The 26,074-nt window shown below is 43.3% G+C and overlaps 1 protein-coding gene across 2 annotated transcripts in view; it reads right to left on the bottom strand.

Moving 5' to 3' along the window:
• LOC143767654 (uncharacterized) overlaps window positions 1-26,074 on the bottom strand; it is a 60,730-nt gene that overhangs the window by 21,089 nt on the left and 13,567 nt on the right. For both annotated transcript variants that reach the window (XM_077256110.1, XM_077256108.1), the window contains 2 exons: window positions 23,152-23,295; window positions 11,315-11,458 (listed from right to left, as the gene is read on the bottom strand). In XM_077256110.1, the coding sequence (XP_077112225.1) occupies window positions 11,315-11,458; window positions 23,152-23,295 (288 nt within the window). The remainder of the gene's footprint in view (window positions 1-11,314; window positions 11,459-23,151; window positions 23,296-26,074) is intronic.

The raw sequence follows: 26,074 nt of genomic DNA, 5'->3' as shown, positions 1-26,074 counted from the left end.
ACGTAAATGTAATCCAAACCCTAACCCTAACTTTAGCCCCAACCCTAACTTTAGCCCCAACCCTAACTTTACCTCCAACCCTAGCCCTAACCCTAACCCTACCCCTAACCCTAACCCTAAACGTGACTGAAATACGTGGCACTGAAATACGTGGCACTGAAATACGTGGCACTGAAATACGTGGCACTGAAATACGTGGCACTGAAATACGTGATACGTGGCACTTAAATACGTGGCACTGAAACACGTGGCACTGAAATACGTGGCACTGAAATACGTGGCACTGAAATACGTGATACGTGGCACTTAAATACGTGGCACTGAAACACGTGGCACTGAAATACGTGGCACTGAAATACGTGGCACTGAAATACGTGATACGTGGCACTTAAATACGTGGCACTGAAACACGTGGCACTGAAATACGTGGCACTGAAATACGTGGCACTGAAATACGTGGCACTGAAATACGTGGCACTTAAATACGTGGCACTGAAATATGTGATACGTGGCACTTAAATACGTGGCACTGAAATACGTGGCACTGAAATACGTGGCACTTAAATACGTGGCACTTAAATACGTGGCACTTAAATACGTGGCACTTAAATACGTGGCACTTGAATACGTGGCACTGAAATATGTGATACGTGGCACTTAAATACGTGGCACTGAAACACGTGGCACTGAAATACGTGATACGTGGCACTGAAATACGTGGCACTGAAATACGTGGCACTGAAATACGTGCAACTGAAATACGTGGTACTAAAATATGTGGCACTGAAATACGTGATACGTGGCACTGAAATACGTGGCACTGAAACACGTGGCACTGAAATACGTGATACGTGGCACTGAAATACATGGCACTGAAATACGTGGCACTGAAATACGTGGCACTGAAATACGTGGCACTGAAATACGTGGCACTATGACTGTCAGAAAATGTTCATTAAACGGTTAGGGGTGAGGTTAGGGGTAGAGTTAGGGTTAGGGTTTGGATCCCTTTATCACCTTGATGGTGGTGGGTGGCTTTTCAGTGTGTTTTCTGTTTTTTTTCGATAAAAATGCATGCGTTTTTAACGCAAACAAACGCATGTGCTTAAAAACGCAAGAAAATACTGCAGGTTGTATTTCTGAAAATGAACGCATGCAGAAAAAAACCGCATGCGTTTGAAAACGCGACCAAACGCGTACAAAAAAACCGCATGCGTTTTCAATGTTAAATATAGGGAAAAAACGCATGCTTTTTTTGTGCAAAAAACGCTGCAGACAAAAACGGAAGTGTGAAACCAGCGACGCTTTTTATAGCAAAAAAGTTTTTGCGTCTCCACATTTTGAGACCTATAATTTTTCCACATTTGCTCCACAGAGTCATGTGAGGTCTTGTTTTTTGCGGGACGAGTTGACGTTTTTATTGGCAACATTTTCGGACACGTGACCATTTTTGATCGCTTTTTATTCCGATTTTTGTGAGGCAGAATGACCAAAAACCTGCTATTCATGAATTTCTTTTGGGAGAGGCGTTTATACCGTTCCGGGTTTGGTAAAATTGATAAAGCAGTTTTATTCGTCGGGTCAGTACGATTACAGCGATATCTCATTTATATCATTTTTTTTATGTTTTGGCGCTTTTATACGATAAAAACTATTTTATAGAAAAAATAATTATTTTGGTATCGCTTTATTCTCAGGACTATAACTTTTTTATTTTTTTGCTGATGATGCTGTATGGCGGCTTGTTTTTTGCGGGACAAGATGACGTTTTCAGCGGTACCATGGATATTTATATCAGTCTTTTTGATCACGTGTTATTCCACTTTTTGTTCGGCGGTATGGTAATAAAGCGTTGTTTTTTGCCTCGTTTTTTTTTTTTTTTTCTTACGGTGTTTACTGAAGGGGTTAACTAGTGTGGCAGTTTTATAGGTTGGGTCGTTACGGACGTGGCGATACTAAATATGTGTACTTTTATTGTTTTTTTTTTTTAATTTAGATAAAGAAATGTATTTATGGGAATAATATATATATTTTTTTTTTCATTATTTTGGAATATTTTTTTTTATTTTTTTTTTACACATTTGGAAAATTTTTTTTTTACTTTTTTACTTTGCCCCAGGGGGGGACAATACAGATCGGTGATCTGCCAGTTTGCATAGCACTCTGACAGATCACCGATCTGCGAGAAGTGCAGGCTGCTTCACAGTGCCTGCTCTGAGCAGGCGTCTGTGAAGCCACCTCCCTCCCTGCAGGACCCGGATCCGCGGCCATCTTGGATCCGGGTCTGGGAGCTGCAGGGAGGGAGGTAAGACCCTCGTAGCAACGCGATCACATCGCGTTGCTGCGGGGGGCTCAGGGAAGCCCGCAGGGAGCCCTCTCCCTGCGCGATGCTTCCCTGCATCGCCGGCACATCGCGATCATGTTTGATCGCGGTGTGCCGGGGGTTAATGTGCCGGGGGCGGTCCGTGACCGCTCCTGGCACATAGTGCCGGATGTCAGCTGCGATATGCAGCCGACACCCGGCCGCGATCGGCCGCGCTCCCCCCGTGAGCGCGGCCGATCGGCTATGACGTACTATCCCGTCGGCGGTCATACGGGCCCACCCCACCTCGACGGGATAGTACGTCGGATGTCAGGAAGGGGTTAAAGTAGCCACCAAAATTATTTTTTGGGTTGGGGGTCACTGCAACATGAGGAACTGTATTGCGGGGTCACGGCATTAGAAAGGTTGAGAACCACTGTGTTAGATCTTCCAGAGTCAGGTTATTTTTTTAAAGACTCTGCCGATAACCCCAAACAGGACATGGCACCAAAGCACCCGACTTTGTGGGCCGAACCCCAGGTTCCAGGAACACTATCTGCAGGTGACACCACTGCTTCTTCCACTGTTTTGCATACAAGCCAATCCCCAGTTCACCGTACCTGTAAAGATGCCTCGGGTCCTGCACCTGATGTTGCCCACAGTCAACCAGCACCATCATCAATCCCATCCACGTCCTTGTCCCAGGGCAGCCTTCAGTTGTCTATACCCCAGTCACTGGAACACAAGGGGAAAAACCTAGCCAACGCCCACAAGCCACAGTACTAAATTCTAACATTTCTCGTCTGCTTGCGCTCAAAATGTTGCCCTTTAGACTCATTGAGACGGAAGCTTTCCACAACCTGAAAGCGGTGGCCTTTCCAAGGTACTCGGTCCCCAGTCGCCACATGTCTCCTGGTGTGCCATACCAGCATTACACCAGCATGTGTCCCACAACATTACCCGTGCCCTCAACAAAGCTGTTACTGGGAAAGTCCACCTAACCACTGCCACGTGGACAAGTTCTTGTGGGCAGGGATGGTACATCTCACCGACGGCACACTGGGTTAACATAGTGGAAGCTGGGACCCAGTCGGATCTTGGGATGGAACACATCCTCCCCACGCCAAGGATATCGGGCCCTACGTCAATAAGGGTTTCCCCCACAGTCTACAGCTCCTGCAACTCCTCCTCCTACTCCTCTTCAGCCTCCATCTCTGAAACGAACACATCAGTCAGAAGCTGGAAGCACTTTTTCAGCCAAGCAGCAACAGGCTGTGCTGAAGCTAATCTGCTTAGGTGACAAACCGCACAATGCTGAAGAGTTGTGGACAGCGCTGAAAGAGCAGTCAGATATTTGGATGACACCGCTGAACCGACAGCCAGGCATGGTCGTGTGTGACAATGGCCGGAACCTGGTGGCGGCTCTGAGGCAAGGTGAGCTCACACACGTACATTGCCTGGCCCATGTGCTTAACCTCGTGGTTCAACATTTTCTGAAAAGCTACCTGGAGCTGCTGGATCTGCTAGTGAAAGTATGCCGTCTGTCTGCCCATTTTAGAAAGTTAGCTACACCTTCAGCCACCCTTGACGTGCTTCAGCAGGGTGTGCAGTTTCCGGCTCACCGACTGGTGTGTGATGTGTGGAACTCTACACTGCATATGTTGGAAAGGATTTGTGAGCAGAAGAGAGTAGTTGTTGACTACCAGCATCAACAAGGCTGTCGATATTCAGTTCAGACTCCACACAAGACCTCAGGAGTGGACATGGATGTCAGACATATGTACCATCCTCCAAAACTTTGAGGACTGCACCAAGATGGTGAGCGGCTTTGACGCCATAATTAGCGTCACCATCCCGCTTCTCTGCATTCTGAAAACCTCTCTGCTCACAATTAAAGAGGATGCATTGCAGGCAGAGCACGACATGGAGTAAGGAACCATACAGGGATATTACACTCAGCCCAGCCTCATGTCACCCAACGTGGATTGGTAGACAATGAGGAGGAGGAGGAAGAACAGGAGCTACTTTCATGCGCTATAGACGGTACCACAAGCACAGCTGTCATACCGTATGTTCAGCGTGGATGGCCTGAGGACTGGGAGGAGCAGGATGAGGACAGCATGGTCATTCATCCTGTTGGTTGAGGACACGGAAGTTTCACCTGTTAGTCAGCCATGCGTGCCAGACTGCTATGTTGCGCTGCGTTTCCTGTGACCCTTGCATTAATAAAATTTTCGGAGACACTAATTACTGGTTGGTGACACTTCTAGACCCACGCTACAAAGAGAACTTTCAATCTCTTCTTCCAGAGGCAGATAAGTGTACTAAAATGTTGCGGTACCAGGGGGCCCTAGTAGCGGAATTACTTAAATAATTCCTATCTGAGAACGCTGGCAGCGGATGTCACAGTATGTTGTACTACCAAGGAGTCCAAGCGAGAGATACAGAAGTACAATCCAACTCAGGCAGGGGGAACAATGGCAAAGTTCTAGGACAGCTTTCTCAGACCCTCCCATCGTGCCGCCGCAGAGGCAAGACGTGCTGGCACAAGTAGCGCAATGTTTGGGAAGATGCTGAGGGATTACCTTGCAGATCATACAAACGTCCTCCGGGATTCCTCTGTGCCTTTAAATTATTGGGTATCCAAGCTGGACACGTGGCATGAACTGGTTCTCTACGCCTTGGAGGTCCTGGTCTGCCCTGCTGCTAGCTGTTATGACCTGGTGGTAAGGTGCACACTGAACAGACCTAGATGTTAGGAAAACACTACAATGACCTGGAGGTTAGGTGCACACAGAAATGACCTAGTGGTTAGGTGCACAAAGAAATGACCTGGTGGTTAGGTGCACAAAGAAAAGACCTGGTGGTTAAAACAAAAATCATAGACAAGCTCTGGGGAGGTGGTAACTCTACTGACCGCAATCCCTAATCCTAACACCAACACTAGAAATAGCCGTGGAGCGTTCCTAACTCTCCCTAGACGCCTCTTCACGGCCTAAAAGCTAACTACCCCTTAAAGATGGAAAATAGAAAACTACCTTGCCTCAGAGAAATTCCCCAAAGGAAAGGCAGCCCCCCACATATATTGACTGTGAGTTAAGAGGGAAGTGACAAACGCAGAAATTAAACAGATTTTAGCAAAGGAGGCCCAAATCTACACTAGATAGACAGAATAGGAAAGGGAACTGTGCGGTCAGTACAAAACACTAACAAATTCCACGCAGAGTATACAAAAAGACCTCCACACCGACTCACGGTGTGGAGGGGCAACTCTGCACCCCCAGAGCTTCCAGCTAGCAAGGAAATATCATAATAGCAAGCTGGACAAGAAAAATAGCAGGCGCTGAGAAATAACCTCCAACGCAATTGGACACAAAAAACAACTTAGCAGGAACTTAGCTTCTGCTGGAATGGACAGACCATCTGAGAAATCCAAGAGAGATCAAAACCAGTCCTAAGACATTGACAGCTGGCATGAACTAACGACATGAGCAAAGTTAAATAGGAAAGCCAGCAGAATAATAAGTGAGTGCAGCTGAGAAGGGAAACCTCAAAGATCAGCAGTTCCACTCAAAGCTACCAGAGGGGGCCCAAGAACGGAATTCACAACAGTACCCCCCCCCCCCTTGAGGAGGGGGTCACCGAACCCTCACCAGAGCCCCCAGGCCGATCAGGACGAGCCAAGTGAAAGGCACGAACCAAATCGGCAGCATGGACATCGGAGGCAACGACCCAAGAATTATCCTCCTGGCCATAACCCTTCCACTTAACCAGGTACTGAAGCTTCCGCCTCGAAATACGAGAATCCAAAATCTTCTCCACCACATACAGCTAGCGTTCTGTCAGAGCAGGTTTTTAGTGCCACTGGAGGAATTATAACAGATAAGTGCATCCGCCTGTCAACTGTAAATGCTGACAGGCAGACTCTTATAAAAATGAACAAAGGCTGGATTGGGCAAGACTTCTGTACACCACCGAATGAAAACATAACCTTAAATACATTGTCTTTTTTGTGGAGGTGTATTCTCATGCACCTCTTCACAACCACACATGGGTATGCGCTTCCTGATTTGGTTTGTTTGCTGTTATCCTCCTCCTTATCTTCATGCTCTTTAACCACAACCACTAGAACACCAGGGTGAACGTATTCGGTGATGCTAAAGTCATTACATTTTTGTGCAATGGTGTTTTTATGATGCCAGTTACGAATTTGAAATCAAAACAAAAAAAGTTACTCCCCCAGGGAAAAATGCAATAAAAATGAGATGTATGTATATTCTTCCCATTTATTCTTATATTTTTAATTTTTTATATCTCTGGACCATCCTGTTATGGACCTAGTATATACCTCTCCAATATAAAATATATTGAAATACTATTATATTATATTTTTATTTAGATGCCTGTCTCTGAGCTGTTGCTAGGGACCAACATATCTCGTTGGACACATTCTGGCTTCATATCTATTAACCCGTGTTCGCCCCTCCCTTTTGTTATTTTCTTTCATAGGTGGATTCACATCCTTTATTCATTTGTTTGATTTCAGTATGATTGATCGTTATGTCTCCTCATGCTCCGCCACTAGATCACCAGGGTTAAAGTGTTCTGTGCTGCTACAGCCAGTCCAATTTTTGACAAGGGTGTCTATGATACCCATAAAATATTTTTTTAAAAAGGTACCCCCATGGGGAAATGTTTGTCAGCCCATGCATTTTGTGTATGGGCATTACAAGTCTAGGAGATATGCTCCTTTACATTGGGCCTAGTTTTTAATTGTGCTAGGTAGGCGGGAGAGTCTATGTGCACATATCTACATCACTGCAAGGCATGCAGGCACGGTATGTTGAGTCTATAGATCTCCCTGCATACATCAAAAGACTCCATTACTGTCTGCTGCTGCAGCTGCAGGTATCCGTGGCCAGGATTTCTTTTGGGCGGAGGCACCTTATACCTGCAAATTTTAGTACAAAGCAATACGGGACCCCATTTTTTACATTTATTGGCTTGGTCACACTGCAGACTACAGCCAGGTAATTTTAAATACAAGAGCATTAAAACATAATTTAAAATGGCTGTTTTTGTCCCAGGCATCAGATGAGAGTGAGCATAAAATTCTGGCCTTTTTTTGGTACTATAGTTTTTTTTTGGAGTGTCTTACAACATTTTTGAACAACATTTTGGTGACCAAAAAATCTTTAGCTGGGGTCATTCCATGTCAAGTGAACCAATGATTTTTACCACTATATTTTTAATTCTTTTGAGATTTTGGTATTTGGTAATAGTTTGTCAGAGAATGCAAAATGTGAAGAAAAAAAAATTCTAGATATTTTTTTTTATTTTTTATTGATTTTCAAAGTTCGGAAAAAGTGCGAATTTCGGTGTTGCCTGCCCTTACATTTCTCCCCATAACTCAGGCTAGAAAAGAGATAGAGAAACAAAATAAACACCATTCTACTCAGAACTGTACATGCTTTCACCAGATATGTCACAAGAGTATCTTTGATAATAATTTACCTATGCGAACGCAAGCGCAAAACTTTAAAACCCATTTCCGAAAAAAACGTTTAATTTAAATATTTCAAAAACTGCACATGTGCCTGTTATGCTCCTAGCCACATCTGCACCAAAATACAAGCTGGGATCGTGATGGGATCATATTTTGAAAAATAAAACTATTACAGTGTCAGTTCAAAAATCTTGATTTCAGGTCTGTTCAGCCTGTGGTGTAGAAGTGTGGGGTCTGTATTTACCAAATCCATGATTGTTAGCTATTCCTGTATTATTTTATTATGTTAGAGTTAGAAGCAGGAGAGGACAGAGAATAAAGCTTTGTTAGGGCCAAACCTGAGAATGACCAGGGGTAGACAGTGACTGTAGAGCAGATGACCGGCCGGCAGCTCGGGTCTCCAGATGCCACATTCACACCAAATCTTATCACCCAGGCAACTCCTCAAATGGAGGGATAAAAATATTCTTAACATCCAGCTCATGTATTGTACAAACCAGGACTACGAAGAGGAGGAGAGTTTGTTATATCGGTTACAGGAAGCAGAACCCATCACAGGGACTCAGCAATACCGGACTGTCATCCCATGTAGTGGAAATAAAGACAGTGACGTCCATGAAGTGGTAGAAGGCGGCACAAGATCGGCAATGGATGACACAACTGGCTATGTGACCTGTGAATATGATCGGCGCTGACTGCTACTGGACTCTCCAAAGATTGTGAAAATGAAGACATAGAAGTGACTTTTCTGCACCTTCTGGTCCAGCGCCGTCCTTTGTGTATCCAAGAAAATCAGACATTGTAAAAGTGAACAAAAATCAGATCTAACTCAGGTGGAGCCGAGCACCATGACAGGCCGCACATACTCTGACACAGAAGGATACGGCCATTGCTAGTGAGCGCTTATGGGCAAGATGACATTTCATCCTCTAGAAGGGACATTGGTGATAGAAGGCCAGTGTAAAAACCTACTACTAATTGTTTGATTAGTTCATATTTTATAGTACAAGGATTTAACTACTGGACTATTCTTCTTAAACACTTCAGACATGACATGTTTAGTGATATAGTAGAAAAAAAATTGTTCCATGTATAAATAGGTGGTAGAAATATTGGTTCTTTTAATCTTGTTTTTAACATATAATCAGGATGAGACTGTATTTAGAAAACCACACTTGAGGATATGATCACGTTTTTTCTTTTGGCTTGTTCAATGAATTCAGGTTGAAAATGCTGAGCCAGTTGTTATGATGATTAAGATGTATTTATTCTGGCACTTTGGTATTTGTTTTTTGTGTTTCTTTATTGTTACATATAAATGCTGAATGCAATAAGTTGTAATTTGAAAAGAAAAAGGGAAGAAGCTCACACAAACATAAAATCAGATGATTCAAGGCTTAAAAAAAAATACAAATTTGATAGATCCCAAGTTGAATCCCTGTACAAATATAAACAAGGACACAAGTAACACACATGCATGTTTTCACAATTTTAAAACATACGTTTTTTTCAGAATTGCGCATCAAAATGTTTAATTTGATTTCACCAAAACAAAATATAAAGAAACATAGTCTTGTGACATATCAAATGAAAGCCGGTACCGTTCTGAGAAAAATGATGCCTCTCCCACCTCTATATCTTAATCATAGCCCGAGATATGATAAAAAATGTAAAGCCATACCAGGCCAAAATCAGCGCTTTTTTAAAACTTTAAAAATCTGTAAAAAATTAACTGATGAAGAAAAAAATTCTAAACTTTTAATTTGTAATTAACTAAAGTTGTACTTCATAAAAACAAAAAATAAAAAAAATCTAAAGACGTCAGGTAAAAAAAATATTCATATTTGGATCACTTGATATGGAATGACCCGCTGGCAAAGAAAATATTTAGCTACAGTTCTTATATTTATCACTGTGATTTGTACGCCACACGCATCGCATATCATTGCGCTAAATATTGTACAATTTTAGTACTCCAAATGTTTTATTATAGGGTCATAGCCTACTTATTAAAAAGATTTTGCCGGTCCCCGAAAAAAAAAAAAAAAAAAATCAAGGCCACATTTAGATCACTCTGTTATCTCCGTCAGACGCACAGTGTATCTGTGGTGTCCAAATCCTTGCTTGGCAGGCATGCATATCATTATTTGGTTTGCTATCCTTGCTGTACACAGAATTTTTTGTTTTAAATTTTTTTTACAAAATAACATATTGAAAGTCTTATCTCAGTCACACGTCTCATCTATCTGTGGTCTTCAAATCTTGGCTTTTCAGCCATACATTCCAGTTTTTGGTCTGCTACCCTTTGTGTATACAGTATTTTGCTGTTTTAAATGTTTTAAAAATACAGGCCACATACGTGTGATCTAAAAATAGTTGTTTTCATGCATACATTCCAATTTTTGGTATGTCTAATTCCCTAGGTCTATACACTATCTTGGTTAAAACAAAAAAAAAAGCAAAAATAACATATTACAGTGTGGTAGTTCTGTGACACACCTCATCTATCTGTGGGATACAAAGTGTGCATTTGAGGCTTCCATTCTCCTTTTTTTGTGGTGTGTTACCCTAGCTCCAAACACTATTTAGCAGTAAAAAAATAAATATACAGGCCACATATTGAAGAGTTTGGTATCTCAGTCAAACGCCAGATGTATCTGTGGCCTACAAATTGTGGTATTTGAGGGCTACATTCCACTGTATTTGCTGTCTTTGACCTGATTTCTATACACTATTTTGGGGGCCAAAATAAAAACACAGGACACATATTTTACAGTGTGGTATCTCCGTGACATGCCTCATGTATCTTTGGTCTACAAAGTGTGCTTTTCAGGCTTCCATTCACCATTTTTTTTCTGTGTGTTACCCTAGCTCTAAACAGTAAACACTATTTTGAGCTGAATTTAAAAAAAAAAAAAATTTCACCCCCCATGGGGAAAGGTTTGTCAGCCCATACACTTAGTGTATGGGCATCACGAGTCTAGGAGACCCGCTCCTTTGTAAATGGGACAGTTTTGTTTTGTTTTTAGTAGGCCATCCACCATGTTTCTTCCAAGGGGTGCAAATTTGGATCAAGGCAGCCCTTGCATTCAATGCATAAGGAAACTGTATGGCAGGACCAACTGAACACTGAAGTGGGTTTTCCTGTGGCCATCCAGTACCTGGGTTCAAAGGCTTATTATTGGGGTGCATATCACTTGATAGCAAGGCAGGCCTTGCATTCAATGCAACATTTTTTCAGGACGCCCTCCTGTACCTCTCGTGAAAGGTGTATTGGGGTGCATTGTAATTCTTGGCAGCCCAGCTACTCACTGCATAGGCAATAATAGCATAGGAGACCCACTGTTTATTAATGTCCCTTTAAGAATATTAATGCTGCCTGATGCCCCTCTAAAAATAGGCTTTGTGACTTTAAGAGTCCCTCCTTCATAAATGAAACAAGATGTGTCTCCTTATGTGTCACACACCACATGGCCAGCTAGGGTTGTTAAATGTTACAATTATACCTGTAGGTATCCTATTCTTCCTTCTCTGGGCCGCTAGTTCTCCGGAGGACTGGTGTATAGACTCTTTTTTAGATGTGTCTCCTGTCTTTGGCGCAGCCCTAATGGTCAATTCCTGGCAGTTCTTCTCAAGAAAAACCATCCCAGCTGGAAAATAGAGTGAGAGGACAAGAAAAGGAAACTTCGTTATACAAGGGATCTATACAGACATTCCATCATTATGTAAGGTTTATCACTTAGCATTGATTTTTTAACATGACAAGTAAGATATTCGTTGGACATTTACATATGTGTATAATATATATGGATATATATTTTTACCCTTTTTCCATTCACTTCACCGCTAGCCAACTTTTTATATTATCAGTACTATTGCATTTTATAAGCATACAATGTCCTTGCCACCTTATACAGGCATGTACCCTTTCCCCACCATTCAATGTCACTGCACCCCTGGTGCATTTTCTAACATCCCCACTGGATCCAATTAGTGGGTCCCCATCTCACCACCTTCCCAATATATAAACTCCCTTCATCCCCCCATACCTCACTCCTTCTATATGTTATAACTACGGTTATGATTATATTTTTTTATTTTCTCAACACAACTTCTCTACCTTTGCTGCCTTTTAAAAAAAATTATTTTCAGCACTTCTATAGTCCTTCGATTTTCTTTCATCCACTCACATTATTATAAAAACAATTACTTAATATCTCCATCTTCAGCTTGGAAAACCAATTTAGCACCCATCTTATAACCCTCTTCACTTTTGGTTTCCAACCGCACTTAGTCTCATTTGCCCCCTTTCACTTGGCGCATATAATGGCACCGGCCCTCTCTCCAAAAGATATAGCTTCCCCCCCACCCTCATGATTGTCCTTTTCTTCCCTTTTACCTTCCCCTTCTCTGCTGTTTATTGTTCATCCACGGCCGCGTAGAACAGGGTGAATGGAGGGGGCGGTACTACACATTGTGCCCGTCACATTCACAAACACCATTCCCCTGGCTAGTGCGCATGCGCCGGTCTCATATCTCCACCTGAGTTCCGATCAGCGCCAGTTCCATGACACGCGGAGCGTTCCATCGCGTGTCATGAGGCGCAGGACCGGAAGTCCCCTTTGCTGTGGGAGTTTTGACCGGCTTCATGCGCCATTACCACTGCCAGACACACCCATGCAAATCACCACCCACCGCACACAACTCTGCCCTCCCCATTTACTCTACATATGCTGGGGGTGTACCCGACCGAACTTCTGCGCCAAACAAAGACCATTGACAACCTCCCCCTTCCCACCCTCTGCTTACCACTCCGCGCTCCTAATCACTTTACACCCGCCCTTATGATATAAAAACCTATTTCCTTACCTAGTCTCCACCACGCCTCCACTTTATGAAGAAGCAGTTATGCGAAAAGGCGCTCGTCGGGCGCAGGACGTGATACCATCATCTCCCCATGCTGCCCAAGCCTTTATCTTCTAAATCCAGGTAAGCTCGGACTGGCCTTTGACCAGCTTTATTATGTGCTAATTTAGTCTCTACATCTCTTGCATGTACTGCTTACCTACCCTCATACCCGACTGCCATCTAATGGTCTCTTTGTACTTTATGCTTATGATTATATTTAAAGACACACCACAGCAGAGATGCGACTTATTGCACTTCTTTCTTAGCCTGCCCCAGTAATTTAATCTTGGTAATTTGGGCACACTCTGGGATGATTATTACTGTCGTTTCTTCTGGTCAGTGTTCCTTCTTCCTGGTAAGAACTGTGTAGGGAAATAATGAGACGCTCGATTGTGTCCATGCACTATAGCAAGTCCACTTAACCAGTCTATAAGGCCGCTTTCCAGGTACTGACAGATCACAAAACCATCGCTTTCCAAGTGTCACGCCCTGACTTTTTATATACAATTTTATATCTTTCTGTGTTTTTATATGATACTGTTTTTAACATCATGTTAATAAATAAAAAATTCTTTTAATTACTCATCTTCTAGTCACTTCATATCTTATTAGGTAACGTCTGTAAGCATCTATGACATTTCCCAGTGAATGCATTTGTATTGGTTGAAAGCAATGTGAAAGTTGAAAAATGCATCAAAAACGCTGCGTGTGAACATAGCCCAAGTGGTGGAGGAACATTTTGGTCTGGGGTTAATTATTTTGCCTTGCATACAAGTCATTATCCTGGAAAGTACGTACCTTAACATATTTCCCAGCAAAATCCATTTTGTTTACGTTTTGGTATGTATTTTTGGTGCAACTGTAAAAATGATGTGAAACTTTGACAACATTGCTTACAGTTGTGACCTGGGAGTCAGAAATGCTTCCAGGGGCAATCCCCATGATGTTCCTGTGTCATTTGAGCAGTATTCCCATCATTTTCAGACCTTAAAAGGACCCCCGGGGGGAATCGCGGTAAAAATACTCAGGTTTCCTGTTGTGAACTCCTTTCTCGGGCTCCCTCCTGTGGTCATGAGTGGTACTGTGTGAGTTCTGTCTTTGGGCTCCCTCTGGTGGCTTTTTCGTCATACTGCTGGTCTGTGGCTGGGACCCAGCTGCCTCGTTTCCTGCTATTCAGGTCTCCTATTTAGCTCCACCTGGAACTTTACTTGTTGCCTGCTGTCGTTGTATTCAGTACTGGTTCTGATCTCTCCTGGCTTCCCTTGTGACCTGTCTCTCCTAGAGAAGCTAAGTTTTGCTAGTTCATTTTTGCTCATCTTTTCCTTGAAAATGTTTCTCAGTATATGATGAGTTTTGTCCAGCTTGCTTATATGTGATTTTCTTGCTTGCTGGTAGCTCTGGGGTGCAGAGTTGCGCCCCTCACATCGTTAGTTGGTGTGGGGGTTCTTGTATTCTCTGCGTGGATATTTTTGATAGGGTTTTATACTGACCGCACAGATTCTTTTCTATCCTCTGACTATTTAGTGATTAGCGGGCCTCTTTTGCTAAATCTGTTTTCATTTCTGCATTTTTACATTCTCCTTAACTCACCGTTATTATTTGTGATCGTTTTTCTAAAATGGTCCATTTGGTGCCCTTGCCTAAATTGCCTTCCTCCTCCGATTTGGTTCCGCTGTTTTTTCAGAATGTGGTTCTTTTGCACGGCATTCCTGAGAACATTGTGTCTGACAGAGGATCCCAGTTTGTGTCCAGATTTTGGCGGTCCTTTAGTGCTAAGATGGGCATTGATTTGTCTTTTTCGTCAGCCTTCCATCCTCAGACGAATGGCCAAACCGAGCGAACTAATCAGACCTTGGAAACTTTGGGGTTGGGGGGCTGTCTAAACTTTGGGGTTATTTCTCTGAGGCAAGTGAGGCTTTGCTTTCTCTCTAGGGGTAGCCAGTTTCTCAGGCTGTGAAGAGACGTCTAGGATTTTAGGAACGTTCCACGGCTGCCTATAGTGTGTGCGGTTAGGATCAGGGTTGCGGTCAGTAAAGCTCCCACATCCCCAGAGCTTGTCCTACATTCTGTTACTTAGCTGGTCAGTTTTGTGATCCTAAACCACCAGGATCATAACAGTTTCCCTTATATTGGGCTTGTTGCTTGGGTCGAGTACCCAAGTATTCCAATTTGCTCGACCCGAGCACCCAAGCATTTTAGTGCTCACTCATCACTAATCGGACCCAAAGAGTGGTCGTAAATGGCTGCACATCCAGTTGGAAGAATGTCTCACGTGGGGTACCACAGGGCTCTGTCCTGGGCTCTGTAATGTCCAACATCTTATCAATGATTTAGATGAAGGCATTGAGGGTAAACTGATTAAAATTTGCTGATGACACAAAGCTAGGAGGGATAGCTAATACTAGAAAAGAGAGAGAGAGAGGATTTAAACACAAACTGGAGCAGAGGGCAGCAACTAACAGAATGGTTTTTAACAGGGAAAATGCAAAGTACTACATCTGGGCAATAAAAATTAAAAAAGCATATACAGAATGGGAGGAATAGGGCTAAGCAACAGCACATGTGAAAAAGACTTGGGTATACTAAATGATCACAGACTGAACATGAGTCAACAGTGTGATGCAGCAGCAAAAAAGGCAAATACAATTCTGGGATGCATTAACAGAAGCATACAGTCTAGATCATGTGAAGTCATTATTGCCCTCTACTCCGCTTTGGTCAGACCTCATCTGGAATACTGTGTCCAGTTTTGGGCACCACATTTAAAAAAAACGACATCAACAAACTGGAGCAAATTCAAAGAAGAGCGACCAGAATGGTGACCGGTCTGCAAACCATGTCCTATGAGGAACGTTTACAAGATTTAGGAATGTTTAGCTGGCAAATAAGAAGACAGAGGAGACTTAATAGCTGTCTACTATTATCCCAAGGGCTGTCACATTGTAAAAGGATCATATTTAGGGCTCATACTTACCTGCGAGAAAAATGGATGAGTCTCGCATGTCAATACCCGGCGCTGCTGCCGGCACTCAGGAGCAGAGCGTGTGGCTGCATGTATTCCAATGTGGCCGCATGCTCCGATCTGAGAGCCGGGTATTAACATGCGAGACTCAGTTTCTCACAGGTGAGTATGAACCCTTATTCTCATTTACACAAGGAAAGACTAGAAGCAATGGGATGAAACTGAATGGGAGGAGACACAGATTAGATATTAGAAAAAAAACTTTGACAGTGAGGGTGATCAATGAGTGGAACAGGCTGCCACAAGATGTGGTGAGTTATCCTTCAATGGAAGTCTTCAAACAGAGGTTGGACAGACATCTGTCTGGGATGATTTAGTGAATCCTGCTTTGAACAGGGGGTTGGACAGATGACCCAGGAGGTCCCTTCCAACTCTACACACACACACAAAAAAAAATGTCATAGAATGGTATTTTTTTTTTCTTTTTGGATCCCATTTCTGGGCTGGCAGAGCAGCTGCAGAAGATTTAGGCTGGGTTCACATTGCGTTATAACAGTCCGTTAGACGGACTGCGCTACACCGCGGCATAACGCCATAATCAGCATGCGCTAGCGATGTGCCGTCATTCTGTGACGGGCCCCCAGACGTGGGCTGCAGCGTTTCCGGGTCCGTCACCGCTAGCGCAGATAGAGCATCTGCGCTAGCACGATCGCATAAAGCGATCTTTTTCGGCAATTGCATTAACACAGTCCGTTTAACGCATGCGCTAATGCAACGTGAACCTAGCCTTACAGCTAGGAATTCCACAGGTGGGCAACCGATACCAAGTGGAATGACCCGGTCATAAAAGCCAATTTTAGCAAGGCAGACCTTACAGAAAGGTTAAAAGAGTCCTTGGAGGCTGCCATGTCATTGGCTATACATGTGGACAGCATCCTGCGGGATAGATGGGTAAGACCACCTTCTCTGGAGCCCTCTTTCCGGGACAATACTCCTGTGCAGGTAGGGGGATGGTCTGGGGGTGTACTAGTACTTGTGGAGTTAGGAGGAACGCATGCAGTTAGGAGGTGCTTCTACGTCATATGTCTCCTTTGAGATTCGCAAGAAAAAAGGGAGTGTGTTTCTTTTGTAGGGGAAACGGACATTTTATTGGGGCCTGCCCCTTGATTCCTAAGCTAAAAAAGTCTCGAGTAACCCTTGGGAGTCTGGAGTTGGATAATCAAGGGGAATGCTTGTCGCCAACCTGTAATTTTCGGTTTGCCCGGACAGCAGAGATGGTGCTAGAGAGCACAACAGAATTTCAGAGTTTGTAGACAGTGGAGCTGAAGTCAAGTTGCTTGATGCTGAGTTTTCTAGAACTCATGGGCTTGCTTGCTCAACCTTAGTTAAGCTCATTACTTGGTAATGGTGGAATCCCTTACTGACATGACAAGGAAGGGGTCTGATTTTTCTAAATGATCTAATGCTGCTCAGCAGGCTTTTTCCTCCTTAAAGAGTTGTTTTGACACAGCACCTATACTCTGTCAACCGGAAGTTTCTCAACCTGTCATAGTAGAAGTGGATGCGTCGGAGGTGTGGGTTGGGGCTATACCGTCACCTGGTAAATGGGGTCCATGCGCCTTCTTTTCCCAAAAATTATTATCGACTGAGAGAAATTATGACATGGGTAATAGGGAGCTTCTGGCAATTAAATTGGTGTTCCTGTAATGGCGATATTCGTTAGAGGGCCAGTCCATCTTATTACGGTTATCATGGACCACAAGAGCCTGTCATATCTTCAATTGGCTAAACGTCTCAACCCAAGGCAAGTTAGGTGGTCACTGTTTACTAGATTAAAATTTGTGGTCACTTTTCATCCAGGAGTTAAAAACACCAAGGCTAATGCTTTGTCCCATAGCTTACCAGGTGGTGGTGATCATGAGAACCTTGTCTCAATTCTACAGAAGGGAGTAGTTTTTACAGCCTTGTACCCTGACCTGGAGGGAGAGGTGTTGGATGCTCAGGGATATGCACCTGCCTTTCGGGGAGATTATTTGTACCATATAATTTGCACGTAAAGCTATATAGGAACATCGTAACTCCGTGCTTGCTGGTCATCCAGAGGGTAAGGCAACCGCAGACCTCCATTCTCGTTGTTTTTGGTGGCCATGGTTGCATCAGGATGTAGTTGAACAGGTGTCTGCTTGCAGTGTTCGCGCGCGTTCTAAAGTATCGCATACCTGTCCGTCTGGTTCTCTTATTCCACTGCCCATTCCTAGTAAACCATGGACACACTAGTCCATGGATTTTATTAGTGACCTTCCGGTATTGGCAGCCAAGATGGTGTTTTGGTGGTTGTAGATAGGTTCAGGTAAATGGTGCATTTCATGGCATTACCGGGACTTCTGAACAGGGTCAGACTGGGTCACCGGGACACCGGAGAATCCTCCGGTGGGCCCCGCTCCCAGCCCCAGCTCCTTCATTTGTGCCTGCCCTGCATGCTCCTAGCGTGTGTCCAGCAGTGCGCACTTTATTGTATAGTCGGCACCGGCTGGCAGACTGCACAGGTGATGGGAAGTGCATGCGCAGCTCCTTCACATCACCTGCTGTCGCTGCCGGACTTCTGTAACTCTGCCAGGAGAGCTCTGGGTGCGTGCCGACCCTCACTTCAGCCAGACAAGTCAGCGGAACAGCTAACTGTGCGGCTGAGTCTGAGAGGAGACACGCACACAACAGCTGACCCGCAGTCACCCGTTTCCTGTACTGTATCTCTCTGCTCCTCTTCCACAAAGCCCTGGGCAGCAGAGTAAACACTGATTGGCTGCAATTCATAGTAAACACCATAAACAGAAACAACTCAAGAACACCAAATGCACTTTTTTCTGTTCGCCACAATTCCACAAAAAAAGCTATAGCAAGTGATGAAAACCACATCTATCCCAAAATCGTACTAACAAAAACAATGTCTCGCCCCCAACAGAAAGCTATGATACCGCTTCCCTGTGTGTAATAAAATACGCAGCAGTCGCCGTCTTCTGCCGCTGTGTCGTTCTTCTGTCTTCTTCATTGCAGTGGAATATGGCCACCGGTAAGTATTTTACTACACACACTGGACCTATATTACTGCTCTCCTGTGTGGTGCAGTATGTAGAGATGTATGTATAGATGCTTACAAACATTTACCTAATAAGGTATAAAGTGACTAGAAGATGAGTGAAGAAAAAAATAATAATTTTTATTAACATGTTAAAAACAGACAATATTATATAAAAAGACAGAAAGATGTAATAATGGGATCTCCAAAACAAGTCAGGGCATGACACTTGAAGGGTGATGGTTTTGTGATCTCACAGCAACTGGAAAGCGGCCCTATAGGCTGGTTAGGTGGACTTGCTGTAATGGATGGACACGATAAGGCGTCTCATTGTTTCCTTACACAATCCTTACCAAAAAAAAGGGAACCCTGACCAGAAGAAACGACAGTAATGATCATCCCACAAAGTGCCCAAACTGCAAAAGATTAAGTTACTAACACAGGCTACAGAAAAAGTGCAATAAGTTACATCTCTGCTGTGGTGTGTCTATAATCATGAGCATAAAGTACAAAGAGACCACTACATGGCAGTCAGTTATAAGGGTAGGTAAGCAGTACATGCAAGAGATGTAGAAACTAGATTAGCACATAATACAGCTGGTCGAAGACCAGTCAGAGTTTACCTGAATTTAGTAAATGAGGGCTTGGGCAGCCTGGGGAGATGATGGTGTCCTGCGCCCGACGAGCGCCGTTTCGCATGACTGCTTCTTCATAAAGGGGGACGTGATGGAGACTAGGTAGGGGAGTAGGTTTTTATATCCTAAGGGCGGGTGTAAAGTAATTAGGAGGGCGGAGTGGTAAGCAGCAGAGGGTGGGAATGGGGAGATTGTCAATGGTCTTTGTTCGGCGCCCATCACTTTTCAAGTGTCACGCCCTGACTTGTTTTGGAGGTCCCATTATTACATCTTTCTGTCTTTTTATATAATATTATCTGTTTTTAACATTATGTTAATAAAAAAAAAATATATATATTCACTTATCTTCTAGTCACTTCATACCTTATTAGGTAAACGTTTGTAAGCATCCATGATCGAAGTGCGATTGCCAATTTAATTGTTGGATTATGGGATTAATAAATATCTCTGTGCTTAGTAAACAGATTATTTGCAACTTTACTCTAATGGATTTCAAAGCCAGGGAACGCTCCTGGCAGTCTAAGGCATCACATTTTTTCAGACAGGGGACCTCCACCCCTTCCTCTGATACTAATAAAACTGTTAAGGAAACAATTCGACTATATAGGAATGCTCTATACAAGAAGACCAAAATATGGTGGAACAAATCCTCTCTTGAGAATTATATGAACCAACAAATCGTTCCACGTGGTTTGAGGGTACAAGTTCATCCTTCATTTGACTTTAAAGATGAGGTCCAGCTCAAGAGGTGGACCTCAGCAGCTACCACCTGCTCTTTAGATTTTATCCTATTCATTATTGACAAAAACACTCTTTCCCTAAAGAGCATTGATGAAAATGTTGAAGAATTAGAAAGGACACTAGTGAAAGACCTACCGGTGGAGGATTTTGATAAAATATTAGTTGACATCAATAAAGACCTTGACAAATGGGAAAGTGAGATATCACAAAGTAAACTTAAAAAATACCAAAGAGATCTAAATGACTATGATAGTAACAAAGTATACCGTTGGCAACAGAAAAAGACAACGAGAAGACCAAACCAAGACAATTCCAAACCTGCAACATCTCACCATAGGACTCAGTCCGAAAGTTCAGCTCAATCAAAGTCGGACATGAATACCTCGGCAAGTGACAATGAAGCATCGAATAATGAATCAATAAGCACTAGACTCAGAAGCGCCTACCTGACATTTTTACGAAGTCCAAATCAGCTAAAAACTTTGGATAACACCAAAAGGTAATTAACCTATCTTCACACACTTTGTCAAATGCACAACTCAATTTATTGGAAAAAGGTCTATCTTTCTCCCCTTCATGTCATTTAGATACGTTTTCAGTGGTAAGAGATCTACATCTCTTTGCCAGAAAATTGACTTTCAAAAAATTGCACAATAAAAACATGAACCACGACATCTTTACCTCTGCCGATGAGAGAGAAGCTCTAAGAAATCTAGAAGCTCTATTGGAAGAGAACACCTTGGAGGTCAGTAACTTTCCCCACAATTTATTTAGCAAAAGCAAAAAATTTCCCCCCATTAGCACGGTATCAGCTATAGAGGTCTTTACCAAAATTGTTACATCTGAGATAGAAACACTCCAAAAATCTCCATTCTGGGCATCCAATAAGAAACAGGAGGAGAAATTGGCTCTGGCCAAATTACAGTCTCTTCCTGACGTAGTCTTCACACCTGCTGATAAAGGGGGAAACCTAGTCATATGGCCAACCCCCTGTATGAAAAGCAGGCTTTGAGACTGCTAAATGAACCTGACTGCTTCAAAAAACTACTCACAAATCCCCTTTCAAATTTTCATAATCAAGCTTTTGACCAAGAAATTGTTCCTTAAAAAATGCTGGAACATATCAAGAATCTTCATCCCAAATTGCCAACTTTATATCTGGTCCCCAAGATTAACTAAAACCTACTAGATCTGCCAGGGAAACCCATAATATCGGGCAACGGCGGCCTGTGTGAGGTAATTTGTGACTTGATTATTACCTGGAACCACTGGTAACCACTCTTCCCTCTTACATACAAGACACCACTGCAGCACTACAAAGACTAGATTATATATACCTTGAAGACCATAAGCTGATGGTAACTGCCGATGTAGAATCATTATATACTTCCATCAGGCATGAAGATGGCCTAAAAGCCGTATTGTGGTATCTTCAAATGAGCAACCTGGCATCCCCTCTGGCTAATTGGATTCTGGCCCTACTAGATTTTATTCTCACCCATAACGTTTTTACGTTTAATAATAAAATGTATCTACAAACCCAGGGGACCTCCATGGTAGCCTCTTGTGCCCCCTTATATGCCAACTTGTTTCTGGGGGCGTGGGAGAGGACCATTTTCCAGGGAGATGACACTGGGGAGATACAAAGCATCCAGGGATAGATGCGTTATATAGACGATATCTGTTTCATCTGGGAAAGTACGGTAGACAATTTGCATCTCCTCATGGACAAACTAAATCAAAATAATCAGAACATAAAACTAACCTACAAGTTTGGCAAGGACCTGGAATTTTTGGACCTAAAAATCTTTACAATGCCAAATGGGATGATTGCAACAGATTTATACAGAAAACCCACCTCAACCAACTCCTTTCTACACGCCACTTCCCTCCCACCAGCAACCATTAAGGATATTCCAACTGGCCAATTTTTAAGAGCCAAGAGGATCTGCTCGAAAAGTGGTGACTTTGAAAAACAAGCCCTTGACTTGACAAATAGATTCTATGACAGAGGTTATAGCAAACGGTCCATCAGATTTGGCTATAAAAAGGCAAAAAAAACCCAAGAGAACAACTACTATACCCTAGGCACAAGGATGCACGCTCCCAAGATGGCCAGGTAAGATTTATTTCCTCGTATCACAAATCGATGGAAAGACCTAAGGCTAATACTTAATGAGCACTGGCACATCCTTATCACAGATCCGGTCTTAAAACAAGGTCTCCCTCCACATCCACTAATGGTGGCAAAAAGAAGCCGCAATCTCAGGGATATACTGGTTCATAGCCACTATGACCCCACAACTAATTCAACATGCTCAATTCCACTACAAGGCTTCTTTCCCTGTGGCTTATGTAAAGCATGCATTAACCAAAAAAAGGCCAAAAAAATTTACCAATTCTGATGGATCCAAATCATTTACCATCAGAAAACATCTTACATGCTCCACCCAAGGGGTCATATACCATGCAACTTGCCCTTGCAATTTGATATACAGTATATTGGCTTAACAACGCGGGAACTCAAAATTAGGGTGAGGGAACACATTAGAGACATAGAGAAACCTAAGACCATTGAAGATATTTCTCTACTTAAAACCCTACCCCGTCGTTTTAAAACACACCACAATTCCCAATCAAGAGGCCTTATTTTTAAAGCCATAGATCAAATTGACCTGGGCATCAGAGGGGGGGACTTAAGCAAATTATTAGCGCAACAAGAGAGTAGATGGATCTACCGCCTGAACACCATCACACCCTCTGGCCTAAATGAAAAACATGGCTTTGCTTCCTTTTTATAGGAAACACGGCCTGAACACTATAACATCCTTTCGCCTGAGTGAAAATTATGATTTTGTTTCCTTCCTATAGCAGACTTCGTTTCCTAATAATAATAACAACAATCCAAGTTTTAATTGGTCGCTAGGTTTTAATTAATTCTTTTTTATCTTCTTTCCCTCTTCATCACCCCTAACTATTTATCATTTCATTTGTATATTTACCCTATCATCATTTTTAACTTACCCGTAGGTATCCTAGGCTTTCCTTTCTGGGCCACTTGTTCTCCAAAGGATTGGTGTATGGACCGTTTCTTCCTTCCTGTCTCCTGTTTTGACGCAGCCCTAATGGTCGGTTCCTGGCGGCTCTTTTCAAGAAAAATCATCCCAGCTGGAAAATAAAGTTGAGAGGACAAGAAAAGGAAATTTCTTTACACAAGGGACTTATATGGACACTGCATCATTATGTAATATTCCATCTCACAGCACCTTCACTCCATCCATGTGTTTATAATTACGGATATTATTTTATTTCATTTATTTTTTCTCCACACAATTTCTTTATCTTGCTCCCTTTTCATAATTTTCCTTTTAGCACCTTTCAAGCCCCTCCATTTCCACTCACCCATCCATATTATTACAAATATTTTTTACTAAACATATTCACCTTCAGCTTGTAAGGCCAATTCAGCACCCACCTCTTAAACCCTTCTCTTTTTTGGCCTTTAACCGCACTTAGCCTTATTTGTCCTTTTTCACACGACGCACATAATGGCACCGCTCCTCTTTTCAAAAGATATAGTTTCCCCCTCCTTACCCTCATGATTTCCTTTTCTCCTCCTTCCTCCCATTTTACTTCCCCTTTATTTGTTGCTTACTGTTCGTCCACAGCTGCGGAGAACAGGATGAATGGAGGGGGCGGTACTATACTTTGTGTCTGTCACGCTCACAAGCCCTCTCCTTCTGGCTAGTGCGCATGCGCCGGTCTCATATCTCCACTTGAGTTCCGATCAGCGCCAGTTCCATGACACGCGGTGCGCTCCACTGCGTGTCATGAGGCGCAGGACCGGAAGTCCCCTTCGCTGTGGGAGCTTTGACCGGCTGCATGCGCCATTACCACTGCCAGATACACCTCTGCAACTCCTTCACCCTCCGCACATAACCCCGCCCTCTCCTTTGACTTCACATGTGCTGGGTGTGTATCCGACTGGACCCTGGCGCCAAACAAAGACCATTGACAATCTCCCCATTCCCACCCTCTGCTTACCACTCCGCCCTCCTAGTTACTTTACACCCGGCCTTAGGATATAAAAACCTACTCCCCTACCTAGTCTCCATCACGCCCCCCTTTATGAAGAAGCAGTCATGCGAAACGGCGCTCGTCGGGCGCAGGACGTGACACCATCATCTCTCCAGGCTGCCCAAGCCCTCATTTACTAAATTTAGGTAAACTCTGACTGGTCTTCGACCAGCTGTATTATGTGCTTATCTAGTTTCTACGTCTCTTACATGTACTGCTTACCTACCCTTATAACTGACTGCCATCTAGTAGTCTCTTTGTACTTTATGCTCATGATTATAGACACACCACAGTTTAGATGTAACTTATTGCACTTTTTCTGTAGCCTGTGTTAGTAACTTAATCTTTCGCAATTTGGGCACTTTGTGGGATGATCATTACTGTCGTTTCTTCTGGTCAGGGTTCCCCTTTTTTTGGTTAGGATTGTGTAAGGGAACAATGAGACGCCTTATCGTGTCCATCCACTATAGCAAGTCCACCTAACCACTCTATAGGGCCTCTTTCCAGTTGCTGTCAGATCACAAACTGTTAGGGTTGGAGGAACGCATATATATAGTAGTATAAACGAACTCTGTTACTTCACAGAGTCAATTAGTAAAGAGAATGCTGTACCCTGTTAGCTTCACAGGGGAACACAGCTACTTAGTAGAGCAGATGGTGGTCATGCAGTCAAATGCAAACACGCAGCTCCTCTCCGGTGGAGCCAGAATTCTGATGGCTATACGCCAGCCCTGAATCCACTCACATGAAACTCCTCGCCGGAGGTGCCAGCATTCTAGGGGCTTATTTTAGCCAGGTCCCTGAATACACACACACACACACACACACACACACACACACACACACACACACACACATGACCTCACTGGCGCTGAGCGCATACATACATTGACACTAGCGCATGGCCATGCGGTCATGAGAACCTTTTAAAGCTGCAGCAACTTCAGGACCTTCCAAGAAGGACCAATGGAAGACTTCCACAGAACTTGATCAGGTACATGACCTTCCTGGAGGACCAATGGAAGTTGCTGCAGTACCTGAGCATGTGGCCCTTGATCTCCAATGAGAGATCTTACCCTGGGCATGCTCAGTGTGTGCAAAGCAGGACTTAGTCCCAGAAAATCCTGCTCGCCGCAGACCAGTGCAGGGTACAATAGCAGAGCCTGGAGAGGCAGCAGTAACCCTTTGCACAGTACCAGATTCAGTGAGACGTCTCCACTGAGCAGGCTCCACTGCGGCTGATGCAGAATGGGAGACCACAGCAGACATGGCTCGAGATTCCCCCTGTGCAGTGGCGGGAACTCGACTCCTAACACAAACCATCACTTTTCAAGTGTCACGCCCTGACTTGTTTTGGAGGTCCCATTATTACATCTTTCTGTCTTTTTATATATTATCTGTTTTTAACATTATGTTAATAAAAAAAATGTTTTTTCATTCACTCATCTTCTAGTCACTTCATACTTTATTAGGTAAACGTTTGTAAGCATCTATGATCGAAGTGCTATTGCCAATTTAATTGTCGGATTATGGGATTAATGTGATTATGTATATACTAGATGGCAGCCCGATTCTAAAGAATCGGGAGTCTAGAATCCATATATACTTTATTTATTCAAATGTAAGAATAATACAATTAATAAATAATAGTAAGAAAGAACAAAAAATGGCTGCACTCACCAGCTCTTGACAATTCTTGACAGTACGGCACATTTCTGATTGGTCGCTCGCGGCAGGCGGCAACCAATCAGAAAAGTGCCGCGCACCACGAAGGCATATATCTTTGTCCACCCTGAGCGGGTGTAGGACGCTGGTGACGTCACTTATCTCCGGACATTATCTCCGGACAAAGCCACGGAAGTTGGCACAA

This window comes from Ranitomeya variabilis, chromosome 4 (assembly GCF_051348905.1).
Source record: "Ranitomeya variabilis isolate aRanVar5 chromosome 4, aRanVar5.hap1, whole genome shotgun sequence".
Lineage (NCBI taxonomy): Eukaryota > Metazoa > Chordata > Amphibia > Anura > Dendrobatidae > Ranitomeya > Ranitomeya variabilis.
The sequence above is the reverse complement of the archived record's forward strand: the minus strand, read 5'-3'. Positions and strand labels throughout refer to the sequence as shown.